The 23,111-nt window shown below is 47.4% G+C and overlaps 1 protein-coding gene across 1 annotated transcript; it reads right to left on the bottom strand.

Annotated features, from left to right (window-relative positions):
- Positions 1–402: 402 nt before the first annotated feature.
- LANCL1 (LanC like glutathione S-transferase 1) lies at positions 403–21,488 on the bottom strand. The gene is made up of 9 exons (XM_052791985.1): positions 21,349–21,488; positions 20,936–21,053; positions 12,092–12,299; positions 7,963–8,098; positions 7,477–7,623; positions 5,313–5,495; positions 4,712–4,888; positions 4,354–4,426; positions 403–3,454 (listed from the first exon to the last, which is right to left on the bottom strand). Exons 1-9 carry the CDS (start codon positions 21,430–21,432, stop codon positions 3,378–3,380), a joined length of 1,203 nt encoding a protein of 400 aa, XP_052647945.1. The 5' UTR covers positions 21,433–21,488; the 3' UTR covers positions 403–3,377.
- Positions 21,489–23,111: the final 1,623 nt, after the last annotated feature.

The following is a 23,111-nucleotide window of genomic DNA, read 5'->3' as shown; positions in this document are numbered from 1 at the left end:
TAGTTTGTAAACCGATTTATCAGATGAGCTGTGTGTCTGACTGCTAATGCTGTCGGGGCTGACCACCCCTCAGGGGAGGGTGGATTTGCAACATAGTATTAGCCACGGATTTAGCATAGGTGCTGATCAGAGTTTGTGGGTTGAAAAGTTAATATGCAGGAATGGGAAATGAAGTAAGCTGGGCAGAGGCAGCAATAACGTATTTGTCCTCTTGTGCTGTCCCTATGTCACCTCCTTCATAGCTGAGGCTGCTGTCAGCTCTTGAGAGCTGAAACCACAACAGCTTCTTGGGGGAGATGCACGCCTACAGATGGCGTTTGGTTAACAGTATTTGTGACATTTTTCATCTTACTGATCACACTGGTACCACAGGAGGTGAACACAAACCGAGCCAGATAGCAATGCATTCAAAATATGTTTTTACTTATTTCTTGGGAGTATAAGGCACTTGATTTTTTAAAACAGAACACTGCCATGGACAAACATAACCATCATCAAGAACTAAGTGTTAAGCATCTACACTTCTGATAAAGTCCCTCTCGGGTAGCTTGTTGAAGCAGGAGCAGTTGTGTGTTTTCAGGCTTCATCTTGCTCCCGCACCCTCCGCTTGGCATAAAGATGGGTGGAAAAGGGCAGCACCACACCACTGTACGAGAAAGGAAGGGCAACCAGAGAAACTCTGTGCTATGCTTCTTTCCCATCCCAATGGCTGGACCCCCTCCCTGAAGAGCTTTACCACAAACCTTAATAGAAAGGAAAATTGTAGAAAACCAGGCTGTATAGGACCTCAAGCAACCTTATTTATGCTCGTGCTGGAGGGCACATACCATTCCTGATAGGCTGGTCTTAAAGCCTCTGGTGCTAGACAGTCACAGGCTCCCCGACGCAGCCTGTACCTCCTTCCACTGGGGAGGAGGTGCTTTTTTGGGAGGATCCACATCCTCTTTCTGGTGGCCAGTGGTGCACACAGGTGTATTTTGGTGCAATTAAGACTAACCTGCAGGGCTGTGGTCTCCAATGGAAGCCACAGCAGGGAGGATGCGGCCTTGGACAGAGACAGCACTGCAAAAGGATGTTGTGGGAGAAAAGCATAGCCTGCAAGGGAGAGCACAGGACTGGCCTTGACAGATTGGAGACAGGGAAAAATGTGTGAAATACTCTTTAACACTCAGGGTGGGTGGGAGGCCAATGAGCCTCCAGGAGCCACCACAGTGGCTGTTGTGGCGTATCTTGATCTCTTCCGACATGAATCCTGGTCACAAAGCAAGGTATAAAAATAACCCAAAGCTTGTTCATTTCAGCATTTTTAATAAACAGTGCTTCACTCAGCAGTTGTACACCAGGCCCTGATGATCCCCTAATCAGTGTACAAACCCTGGGATGTGATGCTGCCATGACACCAGGCTGCATGAACCATCTCCTTTACAGAAGCAGTGCCTGGGAGAAACCCAGGCTGCGAGCAGTGTCCCTACACTGCCATCACACCAGCCAAGCTGGGAGGTAACTTAGAGCAGGTCTCATACTACAGGATCCCACCTCCAAACTGTTTGATTAGCCAAATCCTGCTCTCAAGGCTGTTTCTCCTTTCCAGTCGCCTCCCTGTGTTATTTAGGCCCCGTGAATGATAGGGATTGACCACTGCTGAGTCTGCATGAGCTTGAGGCTTCTGACAGGGATGCTCAGCCCAAAGCAGATGAGCTTCTCTGTGCTTCAGGCTGTCTTCCTGATGAACTTCCAGAAACATGTGATGGCAGCAGGAGGCTGAGCTTTCAGGAAACAGGCAGCCTTCCAGGAATGGTTTCTACTCTTTGCTGGAGCAGCCCATCCAGGAAGTTCTTGAGGGTCTGCCTATGCTGCTGGGACTAGGCTGCCTTGTGTTCAGGCACATGTGAGCTAGCTGTGTTAGTGTGCCAGGTTTGGTCCTCCTCCTTCACTATCGCTGGTGCAGGAGTGTGCTGGCTTGGAGGTTGGCCGCACTGCCCTGCAGCTGCTCGCCTGCTCTTAGGTGGCCTGAGGCACTCGGCAACTGGGCCCTTAAAAAATTAAAACCCACACCTACTCTTGTGCAGGCTGAGGAGCTGCCCTCAAACAGCACAAAGCGGTACGGCTGCATCAGTAACTCTCACTGTGCTCAGTGTTTAGCTCATGCTCAGTGCCAAGAAAGTGGTCTACAGGGTCAGGTCCCTAATTGCTGCAAATTAGTGTAGCATCAGCTAAGGACAGAAAAGCAGATTTACCCCTTGCAAGTATCTGGTCTGCTTGACAGGTCAAAGCTATTTAACCTAGGGCAGATTTTCCAGTTGGGTAGATGTGTGGTTGCATATCAAAATACAACAAGCAGTAACAAGGCAAACAAGTGACTCAAATTATCCAGGTTCAGGAAAGCTTATAAAACAAAGCATGTAAACAACATCTATACAGGTAATAGGTTAAACACTAACAGAACTCAGTAGAATACACTTTTTTTCCCATGCTGCTGCTGGTGGGCCTGGCACCACCTAACACATAATATTCATACACAATTTTAAATAAAGACTGCAAAATAAACTTTCGAAGCTAAACAGAAGAGACCACACCAACAAGCATGCTTAGCTTGCTTTTAGATAGGAGTTTTCCATTAGATGATCAATGGACTTTTGCAAAGTTTAGCATAAGATGGCAAATAAGCACAAAAGCGAGTGGATTATTTGTCTGTCACTGGAAAAAATGCACAAAAGAGCTATACATAGCCATTGCCGTTAAAGCAGACAGGTGGAAAATTCAGGACAAGGTTTTTGCCTGTCAGTTCCAGCTGTTCCACTTGCAATCTGACATTAAAAAAACTTATATAAAGACTCCACAGTCCATCACATTCACTTCATGTGGAGCAGCCCAGCTACTGAACTGCCTACTCCCTGGGTGTTCAGAAAGAAAACACTTAAATACAACTTGCTGGGCAATAGTCTCAGTTTTTCATCTTCTGTTTTCCAAAGGCAACTAAATTCCTGCAATTACTTGTCAGAACAAAACAACCAAACCAAAAAAAACCCCAACAAACAAAAAAAAATCAAATGGCCAAAGGTACATTTAATAGTAAACTTTCTCCCAGGAAACGGGATACACAAAATAGCAAAACTCTATAGCCAACAAAATACTGTACATTTTCTCCCTGCTCCCACCTGCAGCCCTGCATTTTTAAGAGACACCAGCAAAACCTGCATTCTGTCTTTTAAATTGAAACAATGCAATGAGATGACCAGAGAACTTAGCATGCCCTCAGGAGGATGGATTTACATTCAGTTAGGTGAACAACGATGAGTTTGGAAGAAGGAGAAAGCAGCTTCGAACTGCTTTTCTAAGTGTGGAAGGATTCAGGCAGGAAATTGCCAAGCTCAGATTTAGAGTTCAAATGCGGGGAACTTGGCCTTGCTTGGCACCAGCAGGTCAGCAAGAAAGTAAATCGTTCCAGCCATTCCTGAGGATAAGAAAATACAATGTGCTTCAGAGAGATTCTCTTTGGGCACCCATTTTATCAATGATCCAGGGGGTGAATAGTCATGAAGAGAGAAGAAAAGTAAACATTTTCAGAAGGACCTAAATAATTTTCGAGGTCTGAACCCAGGTTTCCCAAGCAACTTAAGTACTTCAGTGGGGAAAGCATTTTGAAGTTAATCAAATGCTGAAAAGCACCTGGGAAAACACGATGGGTTGTCCCCCCTCCAGCTCTCACTCCCTTCTGCTTTACCTGTCCAGAGGTTTAACAATCTGAATATCTTTGCAAAACTCTGGACCCTGTGACATTGTTGTCTCAGGTCCTCACTGAAGTAACTGTTCTTGTTCCTTGGCCTGCAGCAAAACTAGGGAGATTTACATTAGCTGAGGAACAGGCTCTTTCAGCAATACCTGCTGATGGCAGATTTTGGGGGAGCCTTTAGCAGGAGCCACAAAGTGCCACAGGAGCCAACAAGCCCTACAAAAGCAGCCCCATCTGTTCCTCACTCATCTTTGGAACGGAACTGGAAAGCCCATGAAGGACTTTAATCCTTAAAATTGCACAGAAAAGAAACTGCCTGAGAAGCCAGGCTACAGATTACCATAAGGTAGACTTTGGCCTGTACCCATTAAAGAATTCCCCTTGAGACCTGTGTGCAGAATCTGTGCAGGAGGCCCAAGGAGGACAAGATGCTCCAGCTAAGACATTAGCCTGTGCTACAAGACTGCTTCTGGGAAAGGATAGAAACAATTAATACAATTTCCTTTCCATCTTCTAGACTGAGTTTTGCAAAGACTTCAGTGGAGTGTGTATTTGGTTTTCTTTGGTGCTGGACTGGCTCAGATCCAGGAGCAAAATACAAGCCTAGAGATGGAGGTTACCTTCAAAGAGAGAGAATGGCGTGTCTGGAGTGCGGCACCCATGTTGGCCATAGCTTAAACACCACTCTGCAAACTGAGAAAAGAGGAACAAAAAGTGTTCAAATTTTGTTAAAGACAGATCTTAAAAAAAATACCACCCTCATCCTCACATTATCCCTTGCAGAGCAAGGCTTCTGCAGGATATTCCGTCTGTACAGGCTGTCAGACAGTGACTGCACTGCTGAAGGACTATTCTGGTGGAGCTGGTCAAATCTAGCTGCATCTCTGCCACACTAGAAATTGGGTTGCAAAGGCAAAGGCGGTGATGTAAAAGGCAGAAGTGAATACTCCCCTCTCCCATCCTCACAGAGGCTCTTACCTTGCAGGCCCTGTACAGGTATTTCATGTTCTGAGTGAGGTTGTACAGTGCTAGGAAGCCATAAGCATTGCCAGCTGTCCCATGGCACAGCCCGTAGCCTTTCTTCAGTAACCCATACTGCCAGATTACTTCTGCACACTGCAGGGCATCATTTAGGTACTGCTGTTCCCCAAAGACCTGTAGAGACAAGAAATATTCCTTCTTGCTGGGATGATTTCCTCCACACAAAAAGCATCCCTGTGTGAGTGGGGAGGCTTGGGTTAATTAGTTTCTCTCCTACCAAAGTCTTAATGCTGTGACTTTGCTGTCTACTTTAAAGGAGGATGATTTTGATATGATGAATGGGGCTGTATGACCATTACTTCACACAACTAGTTGTCACCATCAGTCACCTGCAACAGGACACCCCACACAGCTGATGGGTATTTTCAGAAAGAATTTTTTTAAAAGACTAACTTCCGTATCAGTCAGTGGTCACTGTGGGGGGATTCCATTGTAACAAGCCATCCTACTCTCAGGCAGGGAGGGTGTCAACAGTCTTCTCCATGATGAAGTTCCACATTTAGGGGTCCCCAAAGAGTTTTTGCAAGATTTCTGGTACCTTGTAGGCCTGGACAAGCATGTAGATAACACCTGGTGCCCCATGGCACCAGTGGACGAGTAGGTCTCTGGTGTCATTGATGCATGGAGGGTAATTGCCAGATGGGAACTTGAGCTGGCAGACGTAGTCCACGCTGGATTTGACTGTGTTGTGCAGTTTTACTTGGCTCATTCCAAGGCCAGGCTAAGAGACAGAAAGTGTTAAATCAGGGAGAATTACCATTCTGTCTGTCCGTAAGAGGCCCAAGATTTGCCTGAAAGACAGAAACAACTATGGCCATTTACCCTCTTGCTCCTTGTAAATGAAGTAACTTCTGTGGTCCAGGCTTTCACACATCACAAATACCCACTTGGTCCCAGGCTGCTCTGCCCTTTGGCAGGGACCTACTTCCAGTCGCACCCTTGCATCCCCAGAAACAAAGACTGTCCTTAGCGTGTCACCTGGCCCTCTAAGCAAGAGAGCTTGCTGCTCCTTTTCCTGAAGATGCATAGGAATAGTTTCAGGTACCCAGAGTTGGGGTAGAGAGATAAACTGTCTAAAATCAATATTAAGGATGAATACCAGGAATGATTCCTAGCACCTAGAGCATCTCAGCTCTGAGCTGCTGGGCCAGCCCAGCTGGCGGGCTGTGATGCTGCATTTTCACAGATGTTTCTGGGTAACTGCAAGCGGGTGGCTTCACCGCTGACCTCAGATGGAAGCGAGGGAGTAGCTTCAGTGTCCTCTTCCAATGACACTGCCCCACATGAAATCTGTGCAGTTCTAATTTCCCACAGCAGAGTGCAATAAGCACTCTCAGCTAAGGATCACACTGTTCCCAGGTTGATAGGGTGAAAATTAAAAATCAATACTTGTGCTGTAAAACCATTAGAGATAAGAGTCCAATGTCCTCCTCTCCACATTTCCCTTGTTTGCTTCCCTCAAGGTTCTTTGTGCATCATGCTTGGCTGATCCAGGCTCCTTGTACTTCATACAGCAGAGAAGCATGAAGCTCATGCAGTATTTTAGGGGAGTCTTACACTTAAAATTATTTAAAACATCAGCCTGGGAACAAGCTCAGGGACTCAGTGCAAATTTGGGCTCAGAGCACACTGCTGTCTCCCCTGCTCCCATAACTAGCCGTTATGTGCTCCTGGGGAATAATCACCTTGCATCCTCTTCTTGCCAAATCTCCTTCTGCTTAAAAACCACCAACCACTCCTTCCTCTCTGAGTTGCATAAGGGGGTTGTATTCACAGGAACTCCGCTTATCCTGTGTATGGGCTTGAACTTTGAGGGTCCTGAAGGAAAGCTCAAATACTTGAAAACTGGTGGCTGCTTTTCCACCTGCTGTGAGAGCTAGGTGTAGTAAAAGATATCACCTATTTCTATGAACATTGCTATGTTAAAATAATTTGCGTTACTCAGTGGGTGCCCTTAATGCTTTGAAAATGCAATGTTATTAAGAGCTTAAGCACTGTAAATTTAGGCACAAAGTGACTGACATAGGGGAATTATCACCCTCATTTCAGAGCCAGGGATGGAATATTCCCAGAGCTCCAGTGAGTTGTGCAAAATTGTGAGAAAGACAGCATCAAAGCAAAGGGGCACTGCAGCTCCCAGCCTCTTGTCTTGCCCTGCCTGCTTCAGGCACTACAGAACTCAGCTGCTTTATCAAAGTAAAAAGTCCCACCTCTTTCACATTTAGATATAAGCCCTGATTTGGAAACAAAGGCATTTCCCATTTTCCTACTATGAATGATCTCTTTCACCATGCTTTTCTTACAGAGATTCTTGCTCTGTAACAATCTGAGATTGCTTCAAGTAACCACCTCAAAAAATGCAGGAAGTCCACGCATACCAACAAATGGGAATACTTTGTAAGCAATTAACACAAGAGGGGGAAGCTCAGACCCAGCTGACCTACAGGCCTCCATTATGTGAAACTGCTGATATAATGCAGGTCACGTTTCTCTACAGATCTCCATGGAGGTGGGAAATTCAATCTCAAGAGACTTGGGGAAAACCTTTAGAAAAGGGGATGTATCATCAGACACAGGACTAAGACTACCACACAAGGGATCTTGCCCAGCTTGACATCACCAAGCACCAACTGAAATGCTCCTCCTTGTTCAAAGAAATGTGAAACAGCTGCTAAAGGCCCTTCCCCTCCAGTGCCTCTTACCTGCATGAGATAGTAGTAAATCCCAGCCAAACCATGGGCTGCTCCTACATAGTACTCCTGGTACCACTCATACATCAGTGGGCTTTTTGCTGTAAAGTTCCTCCTTTTGGCCAAGCTCTCTCCTGAGGCTACAACTGCTTCACAGACCTGTGGATGGGAACAGATGTGGGTGAGGGAAATGCTGCTGTCTTGGACACAGCACAGTGAGTATCCTGACACAGAACAAAAGAGCTGGTTTTCTGCCCAAGCAGAGGGAAGAGTGTGGGTGAGGGAGTGAAATGCCAATTCAGTACTGCCTATGGATTTAAATGGGTGGTGGGTGGTGGGGTGTGGTGCTTTGTCCCTTTGGAAGAAGAGCAGCAGGGGTACCATGATGTGGTTTCTCCCTTGTTGCCAGAGCTCTCTACATCTAGCATTGATTTGTATCTGCCCAAAGATGAGCTACATGGGAAGAGACAGCTAACAAATCAGCAGAAGCCACAGTACCTGCTGAATGTGACTTTGAGGGATCTTTTCCTCTCCGAAGTGCTTGTTCACAAATATTAGTGCATAGAGATAGCCCATGCGCCCATACAACAGTTCATCTGGCACTCGTGGATCAAGCTTGTGTAGATGGAGCAAACTACAAAGAAAAATTCACATGGGGGAGATTAGAGGACACTCAAAGCCATGTAACCAAGCAGTGAGACTGGAGCTCAAAAACATGGTTTGTTCCTTCATGCTGCCCGTGCCCTGGGAGATGTCGGGCCAGTTTCTGGGTCTCAGCCTTCCAGCTATGCAAGTTGCAGAATCCCTCCTTCCCCTCTGCTTTTTGTTTGGCTTATTCCTTTAGTCTGCTCAGCTCTTGACAATGTGGTCGTACTATGTGCTTGTTTTTGAGAGCACCAGCTCTGGGAAACCTACTTGTGGGGAAACCTGGGCTATGGGAAATGGTCAGCATAAAGTTGCTGACCGCTCAGGAAAGGCTGCCCACCATTACCTCTCTGTGATGCTGTCGGCAAGGCAGACCCTCTGCCAAAAATGACTATTTTCAAACTAAACTGGTATCTGTTTAATTTGGCTGCTCAAGGAATGCTAGAAAGGTAAACTGGTGCTGATGGTATGTGGAAAAATCTCACCCTTTAAGCTCAGAAGTCATGACAGAAAAGCCCCTTTCTCTCCATGCCTGCAAGTGGCCAGGGCTACACTGTCAGTAGAGAAAGAGGTGCCTCCATGAGCTAAAAGCCTAGGTAAGAGGTGGGGAGAAGAGGCTGGAAATGTTGTTTAACATCAAGCTGCTGTGGCACGTTTAAGAAATCTTCTCTAGGGAGAGTTGAGCAGTAGTGAGGACAGCTCAGCAGAGCATGAGTGCTGTGGGCTGTCTGTGGTGCAACCCCACACTGAGGACAGCTTGGCTGGCACCAGGCTTTAGCCCACAAGTGCAGAGCAAGAGGTCTGCTGGAGTCAGATATTTTCTTTGCCATTTTTCTTATTATCGTGTTGCAAAGTTGATGATATTCCTGTAGTACTAACAGAGACTGACAGCTCCTCACACTGGTGCTTTGTAGCCCAATTCACTCTTGATGCAATTTTTCCTTTGTTTTGCCTCTCATCACACTTCCAACAAGGCTGGATGTCCTTCCCTGTCAGAGCAGCAGGCAGGGATGTGACTGGTTTTGGTTTTATTTTTTTGTTCACCCCTGAGACAGCAATCTGAAAAATGCCATCACTTTTAAAATACCAGCATAAGTGGCTTCAAGGCTGTTTCCTCAGCTGCTTCCTGCTGTGGCTGCAACAGGGCGAGGGCTAAGAAACCAGCCAGGAGAGCTGTGTGTGTGCAGGGCTTCCCTGTCACAGCAGTGTGAGGAGCAGAAAAGGTGCCTTGGCAGCCTTTGCTCCTGGGCAGAACAATGTGTTGCAAAAGAAAGAAGCAACCAAATGTCCAGAGTACACTCGGAGCAGAGAGAGGATGGTGGGCTGTGACTCCCCATGGCAGAAAACTTTCCCTTGGCACTGCACTAAAAGTGAGCAGGGATACTGAAGGCAAAAGGAGAAAGCAGTGTCTCAAGGTGGATTAGCCCTGTCTCCTCATGTGCCACTTGAGATGTGCATTGCTCCATGGGGGAGATTTGTCGCAGATTAAACCCAAGCAACAGACTTACATCCAAGACTACGAGTAAGCACGCGTCCCTCTCTCAGCTGTGTGGGCTGAAAGGAAAGCCCTGCTGCCTCCTCATGTCCCCTGTCCCCAGGGCCAAGGAAGGCAGACGAAAAGGAGGGTTTCCAAGGAGGAAACGGACTCTTTTTCCAGATGGACTCTGCCCAGCAGCGGGCTGGCCAGAAGAGATGCTGGCTGGTGATGTTGTTCAGCTCAGATGTCAGGGAAATGTCAGGTGCAATAGAAAGAATGGATGGGCAGATAAACAGTAATACCCACACTAGGGATTTTCTGAGGTCTGGATGTGAAATCTTCTTTTCGTGGGGAAATCTGGAGCAGCTGGAGCTACTATTCTTGCTCCTTATGCATTACCTCTAGCTGCTTTCCCAGCCAGGATAATCAGGGGAGGAAGCCTGCCAGCAGTTTCTGTTGTTTTGAAATCTGGGGCAGGGCTGCATGGCATGCATGCAGCAAGAGATGCCTGGGATGCTGCTGGACTGATTGCATGCAGAATGCATTTCTTGGGCACGAGGGGGTAAATCAAGGTCCCTGAAAGGAAGAACCACTCCTGCTCACATATCGGCCTATTACCTCAACTGTCAAAAATCAGCAGTTTCTGGATAGAGGGAAAGCAAGGCAGCTGTAGAGCAAGATGGGATTTTTCTATGCCACTGGCTCTAAAAGCAAACCTTTGACCTTCTGAATTGGTGGGAGATGGAGGGAAAAGAGGACTCCTAGAACACAGCTCAGATTTTCACAGGGTCTTGGAAAATGGGCTGCCCTGAAATGTTAGTCTCTCTAGAGCATAAAAGCACATTTGTTGGTCATGAGCTCATTTAGGCAAGAGCAAGGAGCTAAGAAAAAGCAAGCTTTGGTCTCTTCTACTGCAGGTAAAACCTGGCTGATGGATTGTCTCCTCAGGCTCTGTAAAGATGAGGTGCTTTAAAAGACAGAGAACAAAATGGACAAGAGGCCCTCCTTCTCCATAGCTGTAATAGAAGTGCACTTCCTATGCACTTGCACTGCGTAACTTAGAAACTGTTTTGTAACTAAACAGCATACTCAAAATCCATTTAAGAGTTTTGATTAAGGGAGCTATTTCTCAAAGACATAATCTCTTTTTAAAGGTAGCATGGCCAGGCTAACTACTCTGGGAACTGGTGGCAGAGTAAGGACAGTGTAACTGTTCCTTCCAGAAAGCCACATTTTTCTTTTTTCCTCCTCTCAGATATATGAAGAAACCAATTTCCAAGGCTCTGCCTTTATTATACCATTAGATGGCACTGCAGAATTAATCATGAGTTTCCATTCTGCCACAAAACTGTAGGCAGAACAGGAGGGATACGGGGAGGGGAGAGCTACAGCAAGAAAACATGAATTAGGGATTTTTCACAACTTAGGGCTTATGCATTGACCACAACTGGCCAGTACTGTTTAACAGATTAGTTCCCTTTTTGTTAGCAAATATATTAATCATAGTGAGATTCACCACTGACCAGTATTAAGCAAAACCTAAACCACAGATTATTTCAAGAATAAAGAAGAGTTCTGTCCTCAGACTGACCGTATCCACATAACCCAGAAGCTATTCTTAGTTCAGAGAGTGGGAACTTGGTGTCCAAACCATACAGGCACCTCTGATTCCCACTCATGGCTTTTTAAATTAATATTGTGCATCACTTGCTGATGGCTGTTTAAGGGCACTCAGTGTTGTTCTGAAGTGTCAGGGGTTTTGTCTTGGTTTTGTGCTGACCAAGCGTAAATGGAAACTCTTTACAGGGCTGTTTCTCACCTTCTCAAAACTGATCTCCCTTAAGCAAGAAAAGCTTGCAACTGCAACTCCTTAACTTTTTTCCTTCCTCTGCCATATGCTGATCTGACTGTAGGACTGCTTGTTTGTCCTTTTCTTGTCTTAAGTACCCAACAAAAATACATTTGAAAACAGTTGAGGAAAGGCAGGAAATAGAAATAAATGAATCATAACCAGCTGCATTCAGCAGTTGAAAGGGATGCTGTCAATCTCAGGTTTAAGTCAAAGTCAACTAACAAATAGCAAGTGGAAGTGAGTGACAAAATTACTCTAATAATCCTACCACATTTCTCCTTTTCATCAAAATGCCTGTAAAGCTAAATTTAAAGGTTCTGAAAAAATACCAAACCTCACCTTCTGCGTTTTTTAAATTTTGGCATTTTTTTTCTTCTGTGTTTACTGGAATTATTTTTAAGATAGCAATACCAGCTGAACAATATCCTTGCTCCCCGGACTGCAGGCTGCCAGGCAAGCATGTTTGTCCTTAAGCCAGCTCTTTCCCCAGGGCAGAACAAATTTGCGCTGCCTTGCTAAGTTACTGGATTATCTCTCATGTAAGACTGCAACAAAATGTATTCAGGCTTGGTGGAGAGTGCCTGGTACAAGCCCAGACCAGCTCTATTAGCAAGTGGAACATTAGGTCAAAGATGTAACCAAGTGTTTTTTACCGAGTGACGCAGTCTTCTGACTGCTTCTGGTTCTGCAGTTTGTGGTAGACAACAGCAGCCACTGCCAGGGGCCCGGCATCTCCACACAAGAAAGTGATGGATCGTCTTGTCAGACAGCTCAGGCTCTTCTTCACATACTCGTGGGCCACCTGAAGGTAGGCTGGGTCTCCATACACATCATACAGGTGCAAATACAGCAAAGCAATGCCTGCAAAAGGAACATAAAGGTTGTACCCACCTAAGAAGTTTACCCTTCCCACTATGTGCCCTGGCTGTTTTAATGAATGTAAAAGCCTGGCCCTCAGCCTTGTCTAGGGCATAAGCCTTCTAGACAGGCTTCTCGGGCACATCCAGGGGCATAACCCATAGCTGCAGCAGCCACAGCTGCTTTTCCTGCTTTGTGACCTTGTACCTGATGCTGCGCACAACTGGACTGCAGGTCAAGACAAACAGCAGTGTCTGACCCAGGAGGTCCTGGAGGACTGCAGAGCTTTTGATACACAGGTTACATACAATTTTAATAGTGAGAAGCGAAAGATGAGACCTAGACAAACCAGCCTAAAATCTATCAACTGTACCTGGGACTGTTGCTAAACAGTAGAGGAAAAAAAAAAAATCATCTTTGGGCAAGATGGTACTTGTGGCAGAGCAGTGTGGAGTTGTTACCTTATTTCAATTATTTTTTCCCATGCCAGGAGGTAAAGGGCTGCGTCACTTAGCTTGGATTGGATTTTAAAAAAAGTGACACATCATCAGCACTGAGAAGCAGCACCCTTGAGACATCCTACTTGTCTCTCTCTCTTTTTTTTTTTTTTTCCCTTCCCTCTCACTGGGAAGCACCAGCAAGATTATTACAGCTCCCTGGACATCATCTCCTGCTGCTGAGCAGGTCCCAAGCCCTACACCAAGGACTGGTGTGTCCTAGAAAAGAAAGGGGCTGCCTCACTCTCCTCTGCAGCACATGATTCATGAGATCGGCTGTTGTCTGAAACATAAACAGCTACCTGGAATGCTGGAAAAGGCTGCATGGTCCTCCCTGAAGGTTTTCAATGGGCTAGCCAGCTACAGAAACAACTCTGCTACTGAGAAATCACATCAATTGCTGTCCTTTGCCTCTGTCTGACCTGTCTTCATCCGGCTCTTGAAGCTTTCAGTAGGTAACCGAGGAGTCCTCAGTATGTCTGTGTCTGAAAGGTCTGCCACATTTGGACCATCCTTCTGATCTGGAAGGCATCCTCAAACATGCACTGAAGAAAGCTACTGGCCTACATCACTTTGAGAGAAGCTTATTTCTTCCCTTACCAGTAACCATTTCTAAGAAGACTCAGGTCCTGTGTTTAAACCTAAATTAATAAAGCCAATCTCTGCAGATTTTGATGTGGTAAGGTGAAGGGGGGCAAGCATGCTGCAAAATTGCTTTCCATGGTACTAAGGACAATTTTAAATTTAGATCGTTTTCTCATTTTGCATGGGTAATCTCCAAAGCTTCATGCTACAGACAATTCAATTCCACATGTATATTAAGGGCAAATTTCCATTTCCTCCTGAAGCTAATAACCTTGTCCTCTCTCTAAGCAGTTCAGTGTTAGTATTTCCAGAGAGAGCTCAGATGTACGGTGCCATCACTCACCTCTATAAGGATGTGGATATGAAGCTGTTCTTTAAAGGGGAACTCTCCTCTTCTAGATAGCAAATGTCAAGTCACTCTCCTTGATTTATTTAGCACCTAGTACAGCTAGACTTTAACAGGTGTATTGGGTTTGCGTGGTAAGGTTTTGGCAGGGGGGTTACAGGGGTGGCTTCTGTGAGAAGCTGCTAGAAGCTTCCCCTATGTCCGACAGAGCCAATGCCAGCCAGCTCAAAGATGGACTCACCGCTGGCGAAGGCTGAGCCCATCAGTGACAGTGGTAGCACCTCTGGGATAACATATTTAAGAAGGGAAAAAAAGTTGCTGCAGCACAGAAACTGCAGCCGGAGAGAGGAGTGAGGACACGTAAGAGAAACAATCCTGCAGACACCAAGGTCAATGAGGAAGGAGGCGGAAGACGTGCTCCAGGCACCAGAACAGAGATTCCCCTGCAGCCCATGGGGAAGACCATGGTGAGGCAGGCTGTCCCCCTGCAGCCCAGGGAGGTCCATGGTGGAGCAGATATTCACCTGCAGCCCAGGGAGGACCCCACACCAGAGCAGGCAGATGCCTGAAGGAGGCTGTGACCCCATGGGAAGCCCGTGCTGGAGCAGGCTCCTGGCAGGACCTGTGGCCCCATGGCCAGAGGAGCCCACGGAGCAGGTTTTCTGGCAGGACTTGTGACCCTGCAGGGGACCCACGCTGGAGCAGTGTGCTCCTGAAGGACTGCACACTGTGGAAGGGACCCACGCTACAGCAGTTCATGAAGGACTGCAGCCCATGGGAAGGACCCACATTGAAGAAGTTTGTGGAGGACTGTCTCCCATGGGAGGGACCCCACACTGGAGCAGGGGAAGAGTGTGAGGAGTCCTCCCCCTGAGGAGGAAGGAGTGGCAGAGACAATGTGTGATGAACTGACCACAAGCCCCATTCCCCATCCCCCTGTGCCGCTGGGGAGGGGGGTAGGTAGAGAATTTGGGAGTGAAGCTGTGCCTGGGAAGAAGGGAGGGGCGGGCAGAAGGTGTTTTAAGATTTGGTTTTATTTCTTATTACCCTACTCTGGTTTGATTGGCAATAAATTAAGTTAATTTTCCCTAGGTCGAGTCTGTTTTGCCTGTGATGGTAATTGGTTGAGTGATCTCTCCCTGTCCTTATCTCAACCCACGAGCCTTTTGTTATATTTTCTCTCCCCTGTCCAGTTGAGGAGGGGGAGTGATAGAACAGCTTTGGTGGGCACCTGGCACCCAGCCAGGGTCAACCCACCACAATAGGCCTGATAGCTGTCTGAGCACAACTTGCACTCTTGACTTACCTGCTTTAATATACAACTTTTTGCTTTGTAAGTAGTTTCTACTCCCACTGCCATCATACCACCCTAATTATGTACATAACTACCATGCTAAGACCACTGCTAGGATTGAATTCTTAGAAAGCAAATGTCTCACCACTGTTTTCCTCCGACTTCTTTGCCTCTCCTCTCTTAAAACACTTCTTGCCCCCTTTCCTCCCAGGCCCAAGCATCTTTGGAAAAGACTCCAGAAAACCATTGACCTATACTAAATGATGGAAGGCGTGAGTTGCTTCCCCAAATAATTCATTTTTCCTTTTTCTTTAAAACCCAAAGGCCTTACAAACTGAATCTAAAGCCAATTTTCTCACCTCATTCCTCAAGGAATTCATACTCTCAAGCTGATCAGAAGGGTACAATGCAGTGCTGCCTTCAGCGCGCTGCTTGCTCTGTTGCTATCTGAGAGCCCAAAAGTAGGGAAGGCCAGCAGAGATGGGCAGGCCCATGCATAAAGAGGCAATGTTTACAGATGTATGTAGAGGGATACAAAATGCAGTCACCTGGGTGGGGAATATTCTATATTGACCTGAGTGCCAAGATGTAGGCAGCACATTTCAGAGGCATTGAAGTTTGGAGACTAGAGGGTTTCCACCTAATGAACTTGGCCCAGCTAGGCAGTGTTGCTCTGCAGAAGCTACTCCACAGCTCTGCCTCACTCCCTCTCCAATAATATCTTCCTCACCCCAACTGACCAGGTAGGGTTTGCCAACTGACTGGGTGTTTGTTTGGCATGCTTTAAGTGCTATACAAACATGGCATCATCAGTCAAATGGGGCTAAGTAAGCAGCGGGTCTGCTCCCTTTCTGTGTGCCCTGGAGGTCTGTGTTCAGTGTCCCAGTTGGAAATGTGACATATTTTTGTGACCTCTGAGACTCCTGGTTGTTTCTAGCAGAACTGCCATGCAGTGGCTGCCTGTGGCCTGCTACTGCCAAAGATGTATGGGCTTTGTTCTGTTCATTGGTTGCTATTCAACCTTCTTCTCTGTAGTTTCTCCAGACTTCAGAGTTTTTTGCTCCTCGCAGTGTAACACCTGCTGCATAGCCACATGTGATGAAGAATGCATCAGACATCACTTGATGGTGCAGGACTGCAGTGAACACATGTGCTACTGACCGGATATCCTTTAGCAGGGCTCTGATGACCAAAACTGCCATCTCTAATGTGCGAGAAGCCAAAACACTGGAGTGTTAATGCCTGAGATGCTTGCTTGCTGCAGGGAGGCAAAAATCAATTCTGCATGTCTCTCACAAAGCCTGTTTATTTAACACCTTCAGTAGGACAGTAAACAACATCTCCCTCCTCTTGCCATCCTGTATAAACAGTATTGCAGATGCAGAGGGGTGCTTTGCATTAGAGATTTCTTTTGAGCAGGGCAGAGGAAGAAACTTAAATGTACATAGTAGAAATGGAATTCTTTGCACCAGCTGCACCAATTGGCTAGAGCTGATGGCCCTGACTTTAGCAACCATTGCTTTCAACAGAGCGTACATCACTGGATATACCAGAAAAGTTCTTGCTTGAGAGTGAAAGCACTGCAGTAGGCTGAAAGAATATCTCATCCATACAACCATTCTGTTGATCAAGGAGAAGTAAAGCTGGGCCTCAACTTCCCTGCGAGTTTAGGCTTGTTCTTTATGTTGGATTGCACTACCATTGCAAACAGTTCTCCTGGTGGGAGAACAGCAGTAGTGAGACAAAGCTTCTCCTTCATGCTGAACAGAGTGGATAGAAGTGAGAGGAAGCACTGCTCGGTGTCAGCTCCACTGCTGTCCCCTTGCTGACAGCACCAGCAGGGATGCCCATTAGATTGTTCTGAACATGCCTCCTTGTCCACCAGGAGCTGAGCTGCAATGTGGTCCTTTCACAAAGGACACCAGGTTGCCGCAAGAGATTCTTCACCTAATTTGGACCAGTTCCAAACCTGCCATCTACAATAATAAAGAGCTCAGAGATCTCACGTTGACCTGGGGAAGTCAGTCAGCCAGCACACTCAAAGCAGGATGTCAAACACAGAGGGAAGAAACAGAAACCTATCTCTGCACATAGTGATGAAGCCTGGTTGTTTCTAGTGAGAAACCTCATGTCATTTTAAGGAGTCAGACATGGAGTAAAAGTTACAGAGGGGGTGCCATAGCTTTACTGCCCAGCTCAAAGGATAATAAGCATCTTTTCTGGTGCAGATGCATAGGATGTTATCTTGCAGTCATAAATGCACACCAAAGCCATGCTGAATGGGCCAGCGAGACATCTTCTCTGGAGGGCTGTATCACCCCATCTTCAGAACTGTCTGCGGAGCCACAGGTGCATTTTACTACAGCTTGCAGCTTGCCTTCCTAGTGCATTATGGGGCATTTCTCAGGACATCTCAGCTTCTCCAGCCTTACTTTTTACAAGAGAAGCTTTCCCCCTCAAAAAAAAAACCCAAACCAAACAAAAAACCAAGCCCAGCCCAAACCAAAACTACCCATTACCCCCTCACAGAATCCTACAACAGGTTAGGTTAGAAAGGATCCGTGGAGGTGATCTGATCCAACCCTCTAAAAGTAAGGCCAACTTCAAATTTACATCCCATTGCTCTGAGCCTTGTCCAGTCAAATACTGACTATCTCTAAGAACAGAGATTTCACAAAAACTATCCACCAAGCGCTTGGCAGGAATGTGGTTTATGTGGATGACACAAGGTGTTCTATTCTCTCTCATCAAATGCAGTCTTATTCTGGCTTCTTAACTGCCTCTTATTCTGTAGGGATTATCCGAGGATTTCTGTTTTTCTGAACCAAACTTTCTTAAGGAGATGCAAGTTCTCTGGGTTCTCAGGTTAGAACTAAGATATTGCACTAAAGTGAATGAAAGGTGTTTTTCCAGAAGCTTTCTTGAACTGGTATGGTCAGAGTGTCTACCCATTCTTAAATGGCTTTCCTTTCATCTGGTGTGTCTTTTGAAGTGTCGTTTCAAAAGGCAACTCAGCCCTGCTCCTCATCTCTACTTGCCAACAGGCCAGCCAAAAGCTGTGGGTGGGGCAGGCCAGTTGGACTCATCGGTCTGTTTCAGAGGCCCTTGAGCTCTGAAGGCCATGACTATGACATTGCTAGAGAAGGGAATGCTCACATGGGAAACAAATTCCAAAGGCACTGCCATAATGTGGAGGAAGAGGAATCTCTCCCTTATATACCATTTCAGGTGGCAGATCACCTCATCATCTTGGAAGGACACAACAGTCGAGCAGGCACTGGACTCGGGAGCTTCCTAGCTTCTGCAGTCAGCTAAGAGGTGACAGGAGTGAAGTCAGTCTCCTTCCATTCCCTTTCCATCGTCTATGCTCCCAGTCGAGGTAGTCTTTGGAGCAAGGCCTCGTGTACTATGAGAAATACCAACACACATGTACGTACTCTTCAGCATCCTCGTGCTAATCTATTTGAAAATGGATGAGGCAGTTGTACTTCTGCCAGGATTTGAACTGCTTCTGATTCAGAATTAGCTTACGGCAGTTTACCTTCCCTCAGTCAACACTTTGATACCAGCGAAACAGATTAAGACCACAAAAGCTCTTACAGCAGTCTAGCTAAACTGATTAAAAGACAAAACAGAACACAACAGCCAAGTCTGGTCTATACCCAGGCACGTACCAGGTGTTGCCTACAGGGCCCTGATCTCTATGGGGAACTGAATGAAACTGTAACAAGCTGATTCAAATGTGTTTTGAGGGCATTCAGCTGTATGCTGGATAATCGTGATCCAAAGTGTTTTCACTGCCTCTGAGCTGAAAATACAGGTCCTTCCCTCCCTCTGCTCCAGCTCCACATGCCAAGAAGCTGTGGCTTCCCTGGCACAAATGCAGGCCAGGGGAACAGGGCTCTGTCAAGTGTGTTGGGAAAGAAACAGGCACCAAAGTAAAATGCCAGCATATGTTGTATATGGATGTAATGTAGTACACTCAAGTATGTTACATTTCACGCTGAGTTTGCGCTCAGAGAGCCACATTTCAAATCTGTCTTATTAGCGGCCACAGGAGTGCGGGTTGATTTCAGACTGCTGGGCAATGATTTACATGAGAAGATACTCAACAAGCCTTTTCTACGTAAGCAATTACAGGGAAAAGCTGCTGTCTTGGCCCAATTAATTTTGTCTCTGGAAACCAGCACTGAATAAATTAATATAGCTAGGATTAGAAAAGAAGGCAGGGTGACAAAGATACAGTGTAATATCTGCAAACTTCACTTCCCTAGCTGTGACCTGCAGGAATCTGTCCATGGTTTTTTTTCTAATCCTATTAGCCAAGGTGAGAAGGTTGTGTGCCCAAAGAGGAAAGGGAACATGGTCTCTGGGGAAAGGTGTTTACCTTCTCACAGACTTTTGGAGTACTCCTAACATCAGCTAATTGTCCCCCCGCTTTATCTCCTGAATTATTTTGGCCAGAGGTAGACTCTACCATCATCCTAAGTAGCACCCTCATGACTGGAGACCATCTTTAAGTATGGAGTGCTTTTCATCTGAGGGGACCTCAGAGCAGAGTCACACAGACTGGAAGACTGAACCTGTCTCCCAAGGTGAAATCAGCCAGTACTGAACAAAAATGCATAAATTCACAAGCAGCAGCAGCAGAGTGCTGCCAGGCAGCAACTAATGAAATCAGTGTTCTCCCATGCTGGAATTTAATACTGGCATCCTAGTATTTCTTATGAACTGCTCTAGAGTGCTCTCAGTGCCGGTCTACCTTACTAAAATTTTCAAGCAGGCATTTCTGGCATTGCTGTCATCAAACTGTGACGTTAGTTTAGCACCAACACAATGAACATCATTCTCCCAAGCAAACTGTTGGCATTGAGTTCCACAGCATCCAAGCACAAGCCAGCCACACCCGGATTACAATGCAGAAAGTTGCCATTTAGGATGGCAGTGTATTGCCAAAAAAAAAAAAAAAAAGCAGCAGCAAAAAATCTTGCAGCAAGCATGAGATTAATTGCAACTACCCCAGGGCCCCTCCCTAGAGCCTGGCACAGTGCAGAAGGCAGGAAAGCTGACAAAGCACACAGCAGTAGCCAAGGATGAGACAGCAGAGAAAGGTGAGTCCTCCTGGCTCCAGTGGGTAGGAATAGGGGGGGGAAGGCAGGGCATGCTCCCAAGGAAGGAAAACCAGGTTGAAAATGCAGAACAGGAGAAAGACAAGCTCCTGGAAGCTTTGCACACAAGAGTTAGTGTGAGGAAGGCTTCCATCCTTCCTTATACTCACATTTGCATCTCTGCTCCTTCCAGCAGGTACTGGAGCAGAACTAGCCCTGGCTAAGTGGAGGGGCACTACCTGGGGAACAGGAATGGAACAACCTGCCAATCAGACAATGTCATAAGATAAAATTCAACCCAAACAGAAAAGATGGACATTATCTTAGGCTGTAAGCTCACCACTGCCATATGCAAGGACTCCTCGCAGGTACATGACCCACCACGCGCATCTGCCTACTTCACGGAGCACTGGTTTACTTGTTGCCATCCCCACCGTGGCCAGATTTGGAGGCAGTCCCTTCGGAGGCTCCCATGTTTGCTCTCAAGCAGGTGCTGGCCTTTTCTGTTGCATAAGTTTGGCACTATTAACCAAGAGAAGACCCAATCCTGCCCTGCAACGCTACAGTCTTCCCTCTGCAGCTTGAAACCTGCTCCAAAAATGAGGAGTGCTGAGAAAGACAGCCCCTTGTTTTAATGGATTAAAAAATGGATTAAAACATGGATTAAAACATGCAGAAGCAGCAATGTTCTTGATACGGATGTACTGTGATTGTTCAAACAGACAGAAAACCTCACGGTCTGCCTTGGCCTGACCTAGAAGTCTGCTCCGGAGAGCTCCTGCTCCATCCCATCCGATCGGCCACCCTACCTGCCCAGCCAGTGTACGTGGTGCAGTCCTGTGGGTCGGCAGACTTGAGGCCCCTCTCCATCTGTTGAAGCAGCTCCCTGATTTTGTTATTTAGCCGCTGCGTGAATTCAGGGGTCAGCTGTGGAGGGGAAAAAAACCCCAAAACACTAAACTTGAAGGAAAGATCAGCAGGCAGAGGGGTTCTTGGTAAGCTGGAGGTACCCAGAGGGAGCACAACCAGGAAACCGAGTGGTTTTTAACCTGAGAGGTCTCTGCTAGAAACCCTTGGGTACCTCAGGACCAGGCTGGGCTCCTGGCTGCTTAGCTTGGCTTCGCGGCCGGGGCAGGAGTGGGGCCTTCCCCGCTGAAGCGCGGCGGCCGTCCCCGGGAAGGCCCCGCTCCCGCCCCGGCCGCCTCACTCCGCTCCCACTCACCCTCCCGGCGGCATCAAAATAGCCGGTGGCCAAAGACTTGTCGTAGTCCGCGTAGGGGTTAGGAAGAGCCCGCTGCGCCATCATGGTGCCGCCGTCCCCGCTTCGCTCGACTGCGATCCGCCCCCGCTCCGCCCCGGAAGGGAGCGGGTGTCGGTGTAAGTCCCTCCGCCGCTTCTCTTTCCTTCGCCTCGCCGCTCTGGGGCGCCGGCTCGGATCGTGTTGTGCGGCTTCAGGGACTTTGTGGGGTCTAGGGAGCCCTGTGGGGAGTTAAAGGCCGCTTGCAGCTGGCTCCGTGGGTTTTAGAGGCTCTTTTCGGCTGGTGCTGTGGGGTTGAGGGAGTACTTTAGGATATAGGGCCCCCCCCCTTTTTTTTTTTTGCTGACCCCGTGGGATTTAGGGAGTCCTGTGGGGTTTAGGGGTCCAATGCAGCTGACTCTGTGGGGTTTAGGGGCTTTTTTTTTTTTCCTGATCCTGTGGTATTTAGAGGGTCCTATTGGGTTTAGGGGCCCACTGCGGTTGGCTCTGGGGGGTTTAGGAGCCCTGTAGGGTTTGAGGTCCCCTGGCATCTGACCCTGTGGGGTTTAGGGAGCCCTGTGAGGTTTAAGGCCCCTTGCAGCTGGCTCCGTGGAGTTTAGGGGCACTGTGGGGTTTAGGGATCCCACGTGGCTGGCTCTGTGGGGTTTAGGAGCCCTGTGCAGTTTGGTTCAGCTGGCCCTATGGGATTTGAAGGCCCCATGGGGTCTGGGGCCCCTTGCAGCTGGCCCTGGGGATTTTGAGGTCTTGGGATGGGCACCATGCAGTTGGCCCTGTGGGGCTGGTGGGCCTGTGGGTGTGGTGTCCAGCTGGTGCAGGTGGTGGCAGAGGGTCAGTCCAAAGAGCACGTGTTGATTCCTGCTCCCCTCCAGCAACTGTAGTTGCTCACTCTGGTTGGGGCCAGGCCTGGATGAGGGACAGGGGCTCTTACTCGCCGTCCTCTGCTGAGCTGCTGCATCTCACCCGTGCTGGCTGAGCCATGTCTTCCGCATGAATGTAGGGTAGGTCCCTACGACTCATAGGTCTGAGCAGTGCTTTTCATCCCAAATGCCATGTAGCTGTGATGCCCTGGGGTTCTTGCTGCAGTCGTCCTGTGGTGGTGTGCCCCTGTGCAGCCAGCGATGTACAGCGTACCTTTGGCTATGGGGTAGCATTCATTGGGCTAAGTTGTCCTTGTGTGCTATATTTCTGAATCCAGACCTTGCTGCCTTTTTGCCTGGTGTAACACTGTGCCCGGCTCCCCTTTTCCTGCACCTGTAGGCCTGAGATGGGTTGTGACATCCCTGCTTGGGGTCTGGCTCACTGAAGTGCACGATGGGCAGCTTTGGAGCTCCCCAGCACTTCTAGCTCTGTGTGTCTCTTGGGGAAGTGGAAATGAATGTGGCTGAGCTTGAAGCTCTTGGTAGCTTGTAGAGGTGTAAGTGCAGTGGCACTGCCCCTTGTAGGAGCTGAATCCATCTGAGTGGGTTTAGGGGAAACGGCTGCTCTAAGAATTTACCTTTTGGTGGTGATTGAGAACACCCATGGGAATACATTAGGCCTCTGCATTCATGCTTGGGACAATTGTATTATATAAAAGAGTCTGGGTTTCTGTCCATGTGTCCGTTCTTTATTACAATCTGTAAAATCACAGCTCAAAGAAAAGAAAAAAAATTTATTACAGGACATGGTGAGAAACAAGCAGAAAAGAGGGAATCCCAATTATGTTCACTTCCAGTTCCTTTTTCACT

The sequence above is a fragment of the Harpia harpyja genome, chromosome 7, assembly GCF_026419915.1.
Source record: "Harpia harpyja isolate bHarHar1 chromosome 7, bHarHar1 primary haplotype, whole genome shotgun sequence".
NCBI lineage: Eukaryota > Metazoa > Chordata > Aves > Accipitriformes > Accipitridae > Harpia > Harpia harpyja.
This window is presented reverse-complemented; position numbering and strand designations above follow the sequence as displayed.

Excerpts from the sequence above, each read along its gene's own strand:
- LANCL1 (XM_052791985.1), bottom strand. The coding sequence starts at position 21,432 with ATGATGGCGCAGCGGGCTCTTCCTAACCCCTACGCGGACTACGACAAG. Across the intron at positions 12,300-20,935 it reads CACGTACACTGGCTGGGCAG|GCATTGCTTTGCTGTATTTG; the intron begins GTAGGGTGGCCG and ends TTCCTTTTGCAG. Across the intron at positions 8,099-12,091 it reads TCAGAAGACTGCGTCACTCG|TTTGCTCCATCTACACAAGC; the intron begins GTAAAAAACACT and ends TTTTCTTTGTAG.